The 12,811-nt window shown below is 46.6% G+C and overlaps 5 protein-coding genes and 2 non-coding genes across 7 annotated transcripts; 3 read left to right on the top strand and 4 right to left on the bottom strand.

Annotated features, from left to right (window-relative positions):
• Positions 1-217: 217 nt before the first annotated feature.
• On the top strand, positions 218-3,600 carry FPOAC1_011179 (uncharacterized protein; the record flags this gene model as incomplete). Its single annotated transcript, XM_044855562.1, has 5 exons — positions 218-971; positions 1,025-1,281; positions 1,329-1,904; positions 1,952-2,489; positions 2,537-3,600. 5 exons carry the CDS (start codon positions 218-220, stop codon positions 3,598-3,600), a joined length of 3,189 nt encoding a protein of 1,062 aa, XP_044702875.1.
• Positions 3,601-3,837: 237 nt separating this feature from the next.
• On the top strand, positions 3,838-3,911 carry FPOAC1_011178. The gene has a single exon. It is a non-coding gene; the product is annotated as a tRNA-Val (tRNA).
• Positions 3,912-4,296: 385 nt separating this feature from the next.
• On the bottom strand, positions 4,297-4,386 carry FPOAC1_011177. Its single transcript has one exon. It is a non-coding gene; the product is annotated as a tRNA-Arg (tRNA).
• Positions 4,387-5,244: 858 nt separating this feature from the next.
• Positions 5,245-5,604, top strand: FPOAC1_011176 (uncharacterized protein; the record flags this gene model as incomplete). Its single annotated transcript, XM_044855561.1, has 1 exon — positions 5,245-5,604. One exon carries the CDS (start codon positions 5,245-5,247, stop codon positions 5,602-5,604), a length of 360 nt encoding a protein of 119 aa, XP_044702874.1.
• Positions 5,605-5,731: 127 nt separating this feature from the next.
• FPOAC1_011175 (uncharacterized protein) lies at positions 5,732-6,430 on the bottom strand (the record flags this gene model as incomplete). The annotated part of the gene is made up of 1 exon (XM_044855560.1): positions 5,732-6,430. One exon carries the CDS (start codon positions 6,428-6,430, stop codon positions 5,732-5,734), a length of 699 nt encoding a protein of 232 aa, XP_044702873.1.
• Positions 6,431-6,994: 564 nt separating this feature from the next.
• Positions 6,995-10,195, bottom strand: FPOAC1_011174 (uncharacterized protein; the record flags this gene model as incomplete). Its single annotated transcript, XM_044855559.1, has 6 exons — positions 6,995-8,000; positions 8,066-8,239; positions 8,362-8,749; positions 8,813-8,845; positions 8,919-9,628; positions 9,684-10,195. 6 exons carry the CDS (start codon positions 10,193-10,195, stop codon positions 6,995-6,997), a joined length of 2,823 nt encoding a protein of 940 aa, XP_044702872.1.
• A 1,081-nt stretch (positions 10,196-11,276) lies between these two features.
• Positions 11,277-12,092, bottom strand: FPOAC1_011173 (uncharacterized protein; the record flags this gene model as incomplete). Its single annotated transcript, XM_044855558.1, has 1 exon — positions 11,277-12,092. The coding sequence occupies one exon, from the start codon at positions 12,090-12,092 to the stop codon at positions 11,277-11,279; it is 816 nt and encodes a 271-aa protein (XP_044702871.1).
• Positions 12,093-12,811: the final 719 nt, after the last annotated feature.

Here is a 12,811-nt window from a genome sequence, read left to right as displayed (position 1 = left end):
CTTCAATAACGAGTTTATGGTCTAATGGATCTCTTTTTTGGACATTATTAGTGTTTTCAGGTATTTATAGACGGAATTATATGACAAAAGGCCTCTTTACAAGGCCATCGTTCTATGGACGCGACTCGGAGCTTCTTTGTCCATCCTTGATTCATTTCGCGACACCGACTACCATTCTCTACCTCCCCTTGGCTGTCGATACCGAGCTTCCTTCAATATGGAGAACCCCACGGCAGCTGGAGATGCTATGCGCGCAGCAATTGAGTACTGGTGCCAATTCGTCGCTCGCTGTGTTTCCGAACGACTCGAGACAGACAAATTCGAGGCCTACGTCAAGATTGTCCACGACCAACATCCTCTACCTCCCACTCTCGTCGCCGACTTCTTTCTTCGCCCTCAGCCTTCAGACGACAGTAGCCTCGATCCTAGAATACCTCCGTATCTCCAAGTCCTCACAAAATTGGGCTATGTTGATACACCGTCAATACTAAGGGCCTTGTACAAATACTCTTCGTCACATGCACACGCACAAGCGCAAAAAGAACACTTGCAATCAAACACCGAAGAAGGAAAGGGAAAGGAGAAGGAAAAACAAAAAGAAAACAGGGATGGCAAAGAAAAGGTTGAGGAGAAGGATGATGCGCAACCCAAGAACATCACTCGGTGGAAGAGCTCCTACTGGGCCGAAGAGGTTCTCTTCTACAGACTTACTAAATCGGTAGTTGAGGGCAGAGCGATACAGGACTCGAGGACGGCTTTGGAGGTGGCCATGATCATCTCAAAATTCATGGAATTGTTCACCACTGCCTTGCCCGCAACGGCCTTCGCTGCTGATATGCTTGAGCAACAGTTCCCCACTGGCCAGCTGAGGGATGAAATGGAGTCATCGCGAGCAGCTCTAGTTGCACTACTCTTACGATTGTGCGAGAATAACATCCTCGTCAGTGCTATAGGTAAACCATTCGCGAAAAGTATGACATCCGAATACCCATACTTGGCGGCCTATTGTACTGATTGATTATAGATGCTCGAAAAGCGCTGTCCACAAGCCTAGCAAGCTTTTTACCTGCACTACAGCTTGTACCGGAGATAGCTGACAAGCTCGAACTGTTCCGCACTGAGATTCTTGCCAGCTCTGACCCTGCAGACAAGAAGAAGCAAGTCGCCAACGCCGCCATGGATGAACTTCTTGATTCTACCGTTGGCCTGGAAAACTTTGTGGTAGCACCGATTTCTGTCAGTAATACGAGAGCAGGTTTGTATATCTATCTCAATGCTGCGGTAAGTGTGTCAACTTCTTAAGTTATATCATGTGCTAACTAGCTTAGCTTATTGGACGCCCCATCTTGGACGATCATGCTCTGTTCTCCTACATGAGCAATAAGTACGGAGCTGATATCCAGTCAAGTGCTATTGATCTAATTCTGGCATCATTCGACATTCTAGCTAATGCTGTGTTCCGCAATGAGGGGCAGAAGGACGCTCACCTCTTGCGTTCATTTTTGATCAACAAACTCCCCTTGCTTCTATATCAGTTACTGCCTCCAGGCTTCTCAGGCACATCGGCTGAATTCTGCATCACAGAAGCGCTTACTCATGTGGACACCAGCCTGTTTCCCACGGCCTCGCTCATGTTTGATGAGTCCAGAAACAACAACCCCTATACCGAAAGTATTAGAGAGGAGTTCTGCGCTGCCTGTGTTCTTCACGGGCTTGTACAACGGGAGCATGTCGAGAGGATCCTGGGCGAAATTTCACTTTCATATGAGCCGTCTTTGCAGAAACATTCCAAGGACAAGCTGGTACAAGATTGTTTATCTGATACAGACAAGATTCAGGGTTTGGTTCGGGAGCTTGACAAGACGGATGGTAATGTTGGGGCTGTTTGCCAAGCCCTCGTTGAGGTACGTAGTCTTGAGTCTTTCTATTGGCAGTATCTAACAAACCATAGGTGCTGCGGCAATCGTGTCATAACAAAGAGACAATGTCTCTGAAACTGCTCTGTAGTCAGCTGGCGGCAAAGCCTCAATCACTGGATGTTATCCTCCTTTTTGAGAAACTGCCAAACATAATCGAGCCTTTGTGTCAGTTACTCGACAACTGGCGATACGAGGAAGACCAAGGCGAATATCAGCCTGTCTACGAGGAGTTCGGAGCAGTCCTACTTCTTGTATTCGCCTTTACATATCGATACAACCTCAACGCAGTGGATATTGGCATTGCAACCCCGGACTCATGGGTAGCCAAGATAATCGGCCGCGGGCATATTGGACGACAAGGTGATGAGCTTACACAGCGGGAGAATGACCATATCAACGGCTGGGTTCATGGTCTCTTTGACACAGAGGCCGGTGGTCTTGGTGACGAGTTGATGTCTTCTTGTCCGCCACAGGAATTTTATCTCATAGTGGCACCCCTTTTCCAGAGTATCGTGGTTGCTTACACATATGGTTATCTGAACGATGAAAGCCTTAAGGGAGGAATAGAGTGTAAACACCCCACCCCTGGACTAATAAGCATGTGCTAACTCGGATAGACCTCGTGGATACTTTCTTGCTGCCATCTCTTGTCCCGGCGATCCGGTTCCTATCAGATTACCTATGGATTGATCAGAAGGAACAAAAATCCATCATTAAGATACTGCAACTTATCCTACTTCCAAGTTCCATTTCTGGGGAAGCCAGCACAATGCTTTCGTCTGTTAAAAATCTTATCGCAAAGCCTTTAGAGCATGCTCTACGAACATATCAACGTCGGGATCCTAAGAACCAAGACATTGAACCTCTTCTGAGAACTCTCAAGGAGAGCGTCACTCTATCACGCCGTACAGGAGGCACAGATCTCAACGAGCTTGAATCATGGACGGCCACACCTCCGAGTGGCCTCCCCAGTGCCGTCAAGCTCACCATTCAAGGCCTCGTTCACTGGAGCATACATCCCGCTATGAACAGTATGCCAACTTCTTATACTCATCGACAAATTCTGGCTGGACTCAAGATTCTGGGCCCCAGACGACTGTTGCATGTAATCTTGGAGGAAGTAAGACAGCACACGGCAGCTGGGAGCGCTAATATTATCTACGACGTGGCTACGTCGTTGATATGCGCGCCCGACGCCGTGAAAGATGCCCCGGTAACGGGTATGCTCGATGCCAATGGCAACATGCTTCCACCAATTCAACGTCAGCGAACTCTTCGCGATATTCTCAAGGTGGAAGTCCAAGGTTGCAGAAAGCTCCAAAAGGAAGACCCTGTGCTGGCTGAGCATATGGTACGCTTGCACCGTCGAGTTGAGACGCAGATGATTATTCCTCAGCCACAAGAAATGCTTCAGCCAGCGGACATGTCACTCAACCTTGCCGACGATACTGCTGCTCTCGGGGATGCCATGGCTGCTGCGGCTTCAGGGGTTCAGGGCGATAACATGTCGGTCGACAATCTGGCTCTCGATGTCAGTATGGGAGGTGTGTCATCTGACATGGGGCTCGGGTCTGCCACTGATGGTGGGAATCTGGATCCTTCTGGCGATGCCGCTATGTTTGAAGGGTTTGACACACAGGACATGGACAATTTTAACTGGAATATCACAGATACATTCTAGTTGGGATAATACCCATCACGGTGGAAGGGTACTAAGCTGTGGGATATGCGGCGTCTGGTTGACTACGGGTTCAGGATAACCAAATACTACTTTAATAGAGGTATTACAAGGTGCCAATACTTTTATAATCGATAGATGACTGTATTGGAATACTAGGAACATCAAACCACGCTTCCATGGCTCGGCAACTTGTTCCGGCGTAGTGAGTGAGCCGTCAGCAAGTACCAAGAAGGCATCGGTTCCGTGGTCTAGTTGGTTATGGCATCTCGTTAACACCGAGAAGGTCCCCGGTTCAATCCCGGGCGGAACCACACTTTTTGCTCGTTGAGCGTCTGTTGTCTCTGTGTTGATGTTGTGTAACATTCATGACTATCCTATGGGTTGGTTCCGGGTGTTGGCGATGCCAAGTGCCAGTTGGTTGTCATGAAGGATGAGTTACGGATGTATTCAGGTGGATGTTATTCTAGAATTAAATTGGATTAATAGTCAATTGTCTATAATCATTTCATGAAACAGAATGTCGTCTATAAGAAGTAATGTTTATTAATTCGATCGTATTATACCAAGAGTTGGCAGTAGACTAGAAGACCCTGCATTATGCAGCCAGGTTTATCCCTGTATAAAAAAAAAGGATATTATCAGGTACTAAAGATTGTACTAGCACGCAAAGACAAAAAGCAAATCAGCTGTGTCAATCGACCACGCCAGGAGTCGAACCTGGAATCTCTAGAGGGATCAGTTGCTGAGGACCGAAATCTAGCGCCTTAGCCATTAGGCCACGCGGCCTGATCTTGTTGATGTAGGAGATGTCTTTGTTGCCGTTCTCATGCTCCTGCAATCTGTTGTCGAGCAACCCTCATGTTTGTTAGTTCTCTTGACAACTTCCACATGAATCGGGATTGGGATTATACAAAGTGTACGGGTACACCAAGTGAAGTCTTCATGTCATCTATGACCAATATCAGGGTGCTGCTATTGTGCATAGGTAGTGATGATTGTTTCCCGTTGAACTTGAGTATGTATCTCTCTATGTTTGCTAGCTGTATAAAAAGAGGGTGTCCGAACATAGGGCGATGCAAGGCATATTTTGCGACGATGACGAGCGCTGGAAAGAGCATCTCGTATTAGGAGGCTGAGCAATTCAGCTCATAAAGTGGGAGCAAGATACTCAGTGTTGATTTTGTGCTGGAGAAAAAAGGTATGTAATGTGGCTTACATGATATACCCTGGTGAATGAAGTTTGATGTTTGTGGACTATTTCTATCGTATAGCTCCTGTCCTCTGATAGTGGAAAGTCAACACATTAGACTGGACGCTAGTGAGCTGCTAATATAATCTATTGCCACATTTAGCTACAATGTTCGAAGAGTGTCATAAGACTGCTCGGTCCAGCCGAGTCAGCTGGAACTCGATCGCACAATGGGCACAATCCCAGGCAGCATACATTTCGCTTGATATAGACCATGAATAGATATTTGGTGGTCTTCCGTGACTACCAAAGTCTAATACCGACTGTTTACCTCGCCTTGTAGCTTTGGGTCACAAGAGGTAGGGCTAAAAGAATAACCTTATTCTCGCACGTATATAAAAGCTCAATTCACCCTCAGAGTAAAACATGTACTCTCGTCACCACTCACACACAAAATGTCTCCAAAAGACTTCTTCAGAAAGTACTTGAAATTTCAACGGAAAAAGAAACAAGAAGAAACCGACAAGTCCAAACCAGCACCAACACCACCACCTGTTAAATCCACTCGAAACAGCATACCAGATGTTGTTGAACAGCTTCAAAAGAGGCCTGTAAACAGACCCAAATCTACCCGTCCTCGGTCTACTTATACCAGTCCCCAAGCTGCCAACGACGGATGGTCTTCAGCCACTGGGGCTTACCACGGATGGCTAGGTGCAGAAAATGGGGTAGGTGGTACTCATCATGATAGCGGATGTAGCAGTGGTGATGGGGGTGGTTGCGATGGTGGAGGTGATGGCGGAGGAGATTGCTAATGGGCGTTCTGGATATTGGTCGATTCTGCTGTGGCCGATATAAGACGACTTGTTTTTGTAATCATGTATTGCAGTGTTGGTGTTGAGATTTCTGGTGTTTGAGAAAGAAGTCAAGTGTTGGAGCTATTCAATACACCTGCCCAAGTATGCCCTTCAGACGACCGACAGACGATTCCACAGAACCGCTCACATCCAATTCCCGATAAATCACCAATATATCATTATTTTCTTTGCCAGGAAGCTCGATGAGTTGGTTGCTTTTAATGATGTCGCGCAGAACAGACACGTCTGTCAATTTTGACTTGCTGCCCTCCTGACGTTCAGGAGTCGAGAGTCGCTGCTCAAGAATATCAGGATCGCAGCGCAGGTTGATCCAGTATATGGGGACGCCACTCTTGCGAGCAATATCTAAATGTTCGTCAAGGAAAGCATCATCTCTCTGGTTATCCGCGGCTAGGCATGCCGTCATCAAGATAGTGTCGCCGTCTTTTGCACGTTTACCTAGCTCCTCAAAGACAGGGGCTCGAACCAAGCGACGCAGCTCGTGGTGTCTGTCGCTTCGGTCGGGAATGACTGCAACAACCGGATCGATGAGAAGATGGTTATCAAGCAGACAGGTGGAACCATCGCCAGGGAAGTGTTTTTGAAGTTGTTTGAGAATGGTAAATTTGCCTGTACCTGGGAAACCGTTCAGAACAACGATTTTGCCAAAGCTTTTAGACTCCGCTTGAACGATGTTGAAATTTGGATCATGAGGTTGTTGCAAATCTTCAAGGTTCGGCAGTGCTGGCGGGCCATGAGATCTCGAGCATTTGTGAAGCGACATTGTGAAAGCCTTCGGTAATGGTGAAGAGAATAGGAAAAGGAAAGGAGAGCGTGTTGCCGTACATAAAGCAAGTACCTAGATAGGTACCTACGGAAGAGATGTATCACGTGTATGCATCAACTTTCCTATTGACTGCAACAAGGTGCATGGAGTATATAGATTAATCTTCGTACAATTCAGAGACGAGTGGCGCAGTGGTGTGCTTCGAACCTAATCCTTTTATAAAAAGACACGAACCTTGGACTCTCTTTTTCCAGTACTCGTTGCTTTACTGATATGATGGGTTCGAGTTAATACTGATGACCCTTGTTTAGTTATGGCATATAATTATATATGAATTATACAAGGTGGCCGAACAGACAATCATGAGTTTCAAGAGAAATGTTTAATAGGTATTTTTATTGTATCTAAAAAACCACTACCCCCTTTAAACTAACACATTCTGATATTCGACTCCTTGACAAGGTCCCCAAAACCATATTCAGCGAGTGTTCAAAGGGAGACTTCCCTATAAAAGATGGCATCGATTAGGTGTAATTAAATTACAGTGAAATCGGGGCTCCGTTAGTCCTCTGTCAAATCAATAATTTCAAGAGCCGTAGCAGCTGTACGCTTCTTTCCAACCACTGGCGACTGTGACGTGGTCGTCTGGTCCGGTCCCGGGCCAAGTCTTTCAATGCTAACATAGTTCGGACCGAGTAGCATCTTTAGATGCTCGGCTTTGAACTTCCCGAACTTTGCGGCACACTGATCCCGCCGTTCTTGCCATCGCTGCATTGCAACATCTTCAGGTCGGCATGTCTTGGTTACAACCATTGTGTTCGGATTTGTAGACCTGTCCGTCACGTGAGTGCAACCAACACCAGCGTCTTCAATATTCCTATGGAGATGATAGCGACGATTCTTGTTCATTGGGAACCTTGCTGTCATCTGGGTTGGGTGTGTAAGGAATGCGCTCAAGCGTTCGCAATCACTACACGGGCACTTCGAGCCTGCCATAGACCAATTTACAGGTCTTGGGGGCTTATCTCCAAGATAGCGTTCGAGCATGGCCAGAACGAGGGCCGAGAAGAATTTTTGATACAATGGCGTGGTAAGCAACATGCTTCCCTGCCCCATATGTTCAATACTGCACTGCAAGAAAGGTATCCACATAGTAAAGAGTTCGACTGCTGGGATTTTGTCGGCTTGCTTGATGAGCTTGGTCATGAACTGATCTGTAAGGTTGTCCATCTCCGTGCTAGTCTTAAAGAGAGAAACGAAGAATTTGACCAGAGTCTCGTGCGTGATAGCGGTTTCCAAATCACGTCGAACTCGACACAAGTCTATGCCCACTCCGCCCATCTGCCATGGATTACGCACCCTCTTCTTTTCTTGCGCACTCAAGACTCTTGCGTCACGCAGTAACGTAAAATCTTGTGAGGCAATGAACGAGCGGACCATAGTTCGATAGAGGTTCATAGATTCTGTTGAAGGGAGTGTTTCGGCAGCAGTGACAGCTATTAATTGAGATAGAACCTTGAAGCGGAACGACGGTGCTGATATCTGCTTTTCGAAAATGGGTACCGCCCTGAAATTCGATTTAGCTTGATGAACGGGAACTGCGGTACAGCTAAATGGGAGTAGAATACGTACGACTCAGTTAGGAAAAGAACAGGATCCTCAAAGTACATTGCCATGTTGATGACAGATAACCCGTCCTTGGCGGTGGCATCCCTAAGACCATGAGCGCCGAGAAACTTGCGAATCATCTGTCGAGCCCAGTCCATTATAGGCCCAGGAGTAGGGATATGATTAGAAGGCAAGTCCCTGGGAAGAGGAGTCAGGTTACTGATAGCCTCAAATTTGTGGCTTGGTCCGTCATATGATGACATGGCAAGCGATAACCTCGGAAAAGTTAGCCGGGAACACATCGGAACCTGATATCATACCCTCTCTTGACCGTGTTGAACCGCTCCAAAGTCTTCGCTTCGCCATCGTCCCTGATGAGCCATTCCCTCAGCCAGCTGTACCACTCAGGCGGTATAACACTACTAAGCTTCGCGAGAACATTCTCAACTAGCATGTGCTTCTTGTGAAGCAAGGCGGCTTTGAGCATGTTTGACACCATGGTTTTGTCTGTCGATCGGACTCCTCTACTTTCTAGATGAGGCACCGCATACTCAACGAAATCCACCAGGGTAGCAAGCAAACAGTCCTCAACATCTGGTTTTGTACAGAGCTGTGCGAGCCAATTGATTTGTGTCTGGGGTATTTTCTCCATTGGGCCGCCAGAATACTGAGACTGGCAGAGGAAATCGCTGATGGAGTCGTAAGGAACTAGTATTGCACCCTGCTTCCTGTAAATATGCTGAATAACAGCTAATGAAGTACAATACTTACACCGATATGATACCAATGGGTTGCTTGGGCACCCTGCAGGTTATAGTCAGCTAAGATCGGAATATTCAGAGATATCTGCTGTGCGGATTAAGACGAACAGTATTACCTGTGTGCCCTTCATAATCTTCCTTGGCGGCACTTATGTCATCAAAGACGGATGGCTCAAGAAGGTGATCCTCTTCAATGCACATCTTACCCGAAACGACGTTGTCGTCCAAGTCTTTGGTGATCTTGACACTGAATTCTGAATCAAAGACTTCGTCGATACAGTGGTATCCTGCATCGGAATCTTCGCCGTACTGTAAATCATAAGGATCGAAGGCAACACTACCACTCTCCATCTTTTCTACAAGTGCAATAAATATTGCAACTGGAAGACCATTACACGCTTGCCGAAGGGCCGTGACACGGGTCATGTCTGCTCCTTTTAGTGTTCTGTAGGATATGTTGGCCTCTGTGTACTCATGATCCAGTACATGGTATACGTATGGGCTCTGGCGGGAGTCTTGGTCTTGGGCGAGCCACCTCTTGATGCAGTGTCGGAGCGGCTGCAATGCAGACCGTCTAAGGGCAGCAGATGGTGCTGGTAGCGATTGATCGACGGCAAGATTATAAGTCAGAACCCAACGGTAACCTGAAGTAACCGGAAGGACTTCATGTGATACGTCCGAGTACCAACCAGCACAGGAAATGAGATACTCGGATGACTTGTAGACCATTTTCTCGCCGCAATGCTTCAAGACGACTTCGCCACCACTGTGCTTAGATGGGAGGCTAATGACGAGAGTGCCAAACATGCCAGGGATCTTTTCAGTACTGCGCCCGTGTGAGTCAACCGCCAGTTGGGATTATTATATTAAAGAATACTCACTCAGTATGTTGTTTGAACATGGCACCCTCCTCGTAGAGCAGCATCTTGTAAATTTCGGCACGAATAGGTGTGTTAATTCCCATCTGATGCGCAGCCGTGTGGCATATGCTTTCGAGATAGGCAGGCCATTCTGCCGATCCTATCGTGAATTGTGAAGGATCAAGTTCCCACGTGTCTCGGACAGAAGTGTCGACAAAGGTATCGGTCCCTTTGCCAAAGGGGGCCTGGCGCGCTTTGGTGATGATTTGACGGGCCTGCGATTCAACAAGCGGCAGGGCAACATTACCGACTTCATTCACAGATATGCTAAAGTCAGATGGGGGTTTTATTCCTGCCCCAAAGGCAAATTTCCCAGGAGGGTTTATGTTCTGAATGATTTCCAGGAGATCAGTGTGAAAGTCATCTTTGAAATCGAGAGTGCTCAAGTCACTGGTAATACTTGAACTGTCATCAAAGCCGACTGGGCCCGAGACTGATTCTGAGGCTGAGATGTTCGTCCCAACAGATGCCATTTTGGAAAATGTTAGAGGTATCACGGCCGTTGGTATCTACCGTTACTACCTGGGGGAGGAACTTTAACGGAGGAAGCTGGACGCGTCGTGTTGAGAGTTTCGATAGTGGATCTAGATATGAGCCATGGACCAATGACGTAAGAGGATTCTGGTGTAAGTGAGCTCTGACTTGCCTCTTTTTTGCTTTTTTGAAATGATTAATAAGAGACGAAATGATGACACAATATAGGATATTATTTAGCAGTTTTCAAGGTACAGACTACGACTGTTGAATGGTATCAGAAGCCCTTGTCAATATCCAGGGGTCTTTTATCCCCTTTTATATTTGGACTGTACTGTTTTCTCCACGACGTCGTTCAAAGCTTAAGTGCGCCACGCCGTCGTTGTCAATCCAACGTCTTTCTCTAGATGTCGTAATGGAAAACAACTCCTAGTTTATTTCTAGGATAAGTAAAGCTCCTTAAATATAGTCAAGAAAGCTCGGGATCTACTCTAGTGTTAGCAGTCCTCGCCACCAAAAGGGATCCTTTCAATCCCTGATGGTCATTACCACATGTTAAGGGAATGAGACTGTGCTATCTATATAATCTATTCTTGTAATTTAGTCTTATACATACGACCAAAGGTAGTGGAAAATACGGGATCCCGTCCGCTCTCCCATAGTCAAGCCACTAACCGGCGGATTAGTAGTTGGGTCGGTGACGACCAGCGAATCCCCGCTGTTGTATGTTTTTTTGCCGTTTCTCTGGACAAACATAATCAAAGAGACACTTTACAATACTTTTTATTTATCGTCATCGCTAATGGCTTTGTGTCCATATGCCCCTATTTGATATGAAATTGATCGATTTCAGTATTATTGAAGTTATATGCGTATCTATCACAAGTGTTGTCACTATACATCTGTATTACTATTACGTGGTAGTCTTTTCACATAAGGGCAAAGTTGTCAATGGCTGTTTATAAAGCAAATCATTTTGAATAAATAGATCTATGCGGTAAACAAGTATGGATATCATCAAACACCGTCAAGTCAAAAGAAAAGTCGCTAACTTCATACACCACAAGTCTGTCAAAACACTTATGATACAGCTGCAGCGGCGGCGGCGGCGGAGCTAGAAGAAGCTGAAGAAGCTGAAGCACCAGCAGTAGCGTTATCCCTCTGGACCTTCTGCCAGATAGACATGCAGCTCATGACAGCCATCAAAGCCCACATGTTGCCCAGCTCGCCGGTGGCACCACTTCCCCGAAACTGGAACTCTCCAACACCCGACATGGTCTTCCAGCAGCTGGCATTTCCCCAAACTCCTACAATTTCCTTTCCGTCGCTGGTGTAGCCCTCACCGCTGTTGCTGCTGCCCTCTGGAAAATCCTCTTCGCTAGATGAGTATTCTTCTTTGGTGTTGGTGCTACCAAGACGGACGAGCTTGTAGCCACCCCATTTGGACTGTCCGACACTCTTGACTTCAGCACCGCGCGATCTGCGCCATTCGAAGCGTTCAACACGCTGCTCTGGGCCGTCGCCGACGAGGCATCCGAACCAGAAACGACCCTTGAGTCCCTTGGGTCGGCGCAGAGTTTCTTCATGGATGCCTTTTCCTGTAGGCAACGTGATGAGGTAATCATCGTGGTATTGTTTGATTCGTGATGAGGTCGCGATGGCGGGCGACTCGGGAGTGGGACCTTTGTGAAGGACGATATCGCCGTACAAGCCCTTGGTGAAGCTAATGGTATACATGGGCTCAGCGTCGGGTGGGCCAAGACTTATGTTCATGCTTGTGAAGCAGGCATATTTCTTCCATGAGTTTTGGTATGACATGCGGATGATATTTGGGATATCTTGAAGCTCTTCAGCTGACAGCTGAGAGGTGTTGAATTTAGAGCTTGAGTTGCCCATTGTGTAAGATATGATGTGAAGTATTTGTGAGTGGTTTGTAGTTGAATGAATGAGAGAAGAATAAGATGTGATGATTATCTTGGTAGTTGTGACGTTTATTGTATTTCTCACTACTGGAGATTCCTGCTACTTATATACTTTGAAGCTGTGATACTTGATGTTAAGTTAGTACTCAATACCTATGATACTGAGTGATGTAGAGCGCTGCATTGATACTGTTTTAGGAAATGATCGGCGAATCCTTGGAGCTTTTTTGGTGCCGCTGAGGCAGAGCTGCAGTCTTAGTCCACTAAGCTCGGTGTTGGCGGCATGTTATGACGTGGGTAAGGTTGCCCTGTAAGGCTGCCTGGTCAATTCCATCCTCTTTCTGGCTTCGTTTCCCCATTCAGGGACCAACCACAGTGTTGCACAATCCAAGCCCAATAGATTGTGTTACTGATGAGGAAAATATGAGGGCTATCAATCTCTAGATCTAGAGGAAATTGCTTGTTTCTACTGCGCCATTCCATTGGGTCGATCATTGGCAGTGCGCAGCACAGCCTTGATTAGCCTTGATATAAATGTCGTAATGGTAAATAGTTAGAGGATAGAATGTTTAGTTATTCAATGGTATTCCTAACCTACTTGAGCTTGGAGTGGCCATTCTCTACATCCCAACTTTTGGCTCAAGTTTCCTGCTTCTCACCATTCTGTTTCATTGTTGTATCTATGCACATCTT

This window comes from Fusarium poae, chromosome 4, assembly GCF_019609905.1.
Source record: "Fusarium poae strain DAOMC 252244 chromosome 4, whole genome shotgun sequence".
NCBI classification, from domain to species: Eukaryota; Fungi; Ascomycota; class Sordariomycetes; order Hypocreales; family Nectriaceae; genus Fusarium; species Fusarium poae.
Note: the sequence above shows the minus strand (reverse complement) of the source record. Positions and strands in the feature narration are given on the sequence as shown.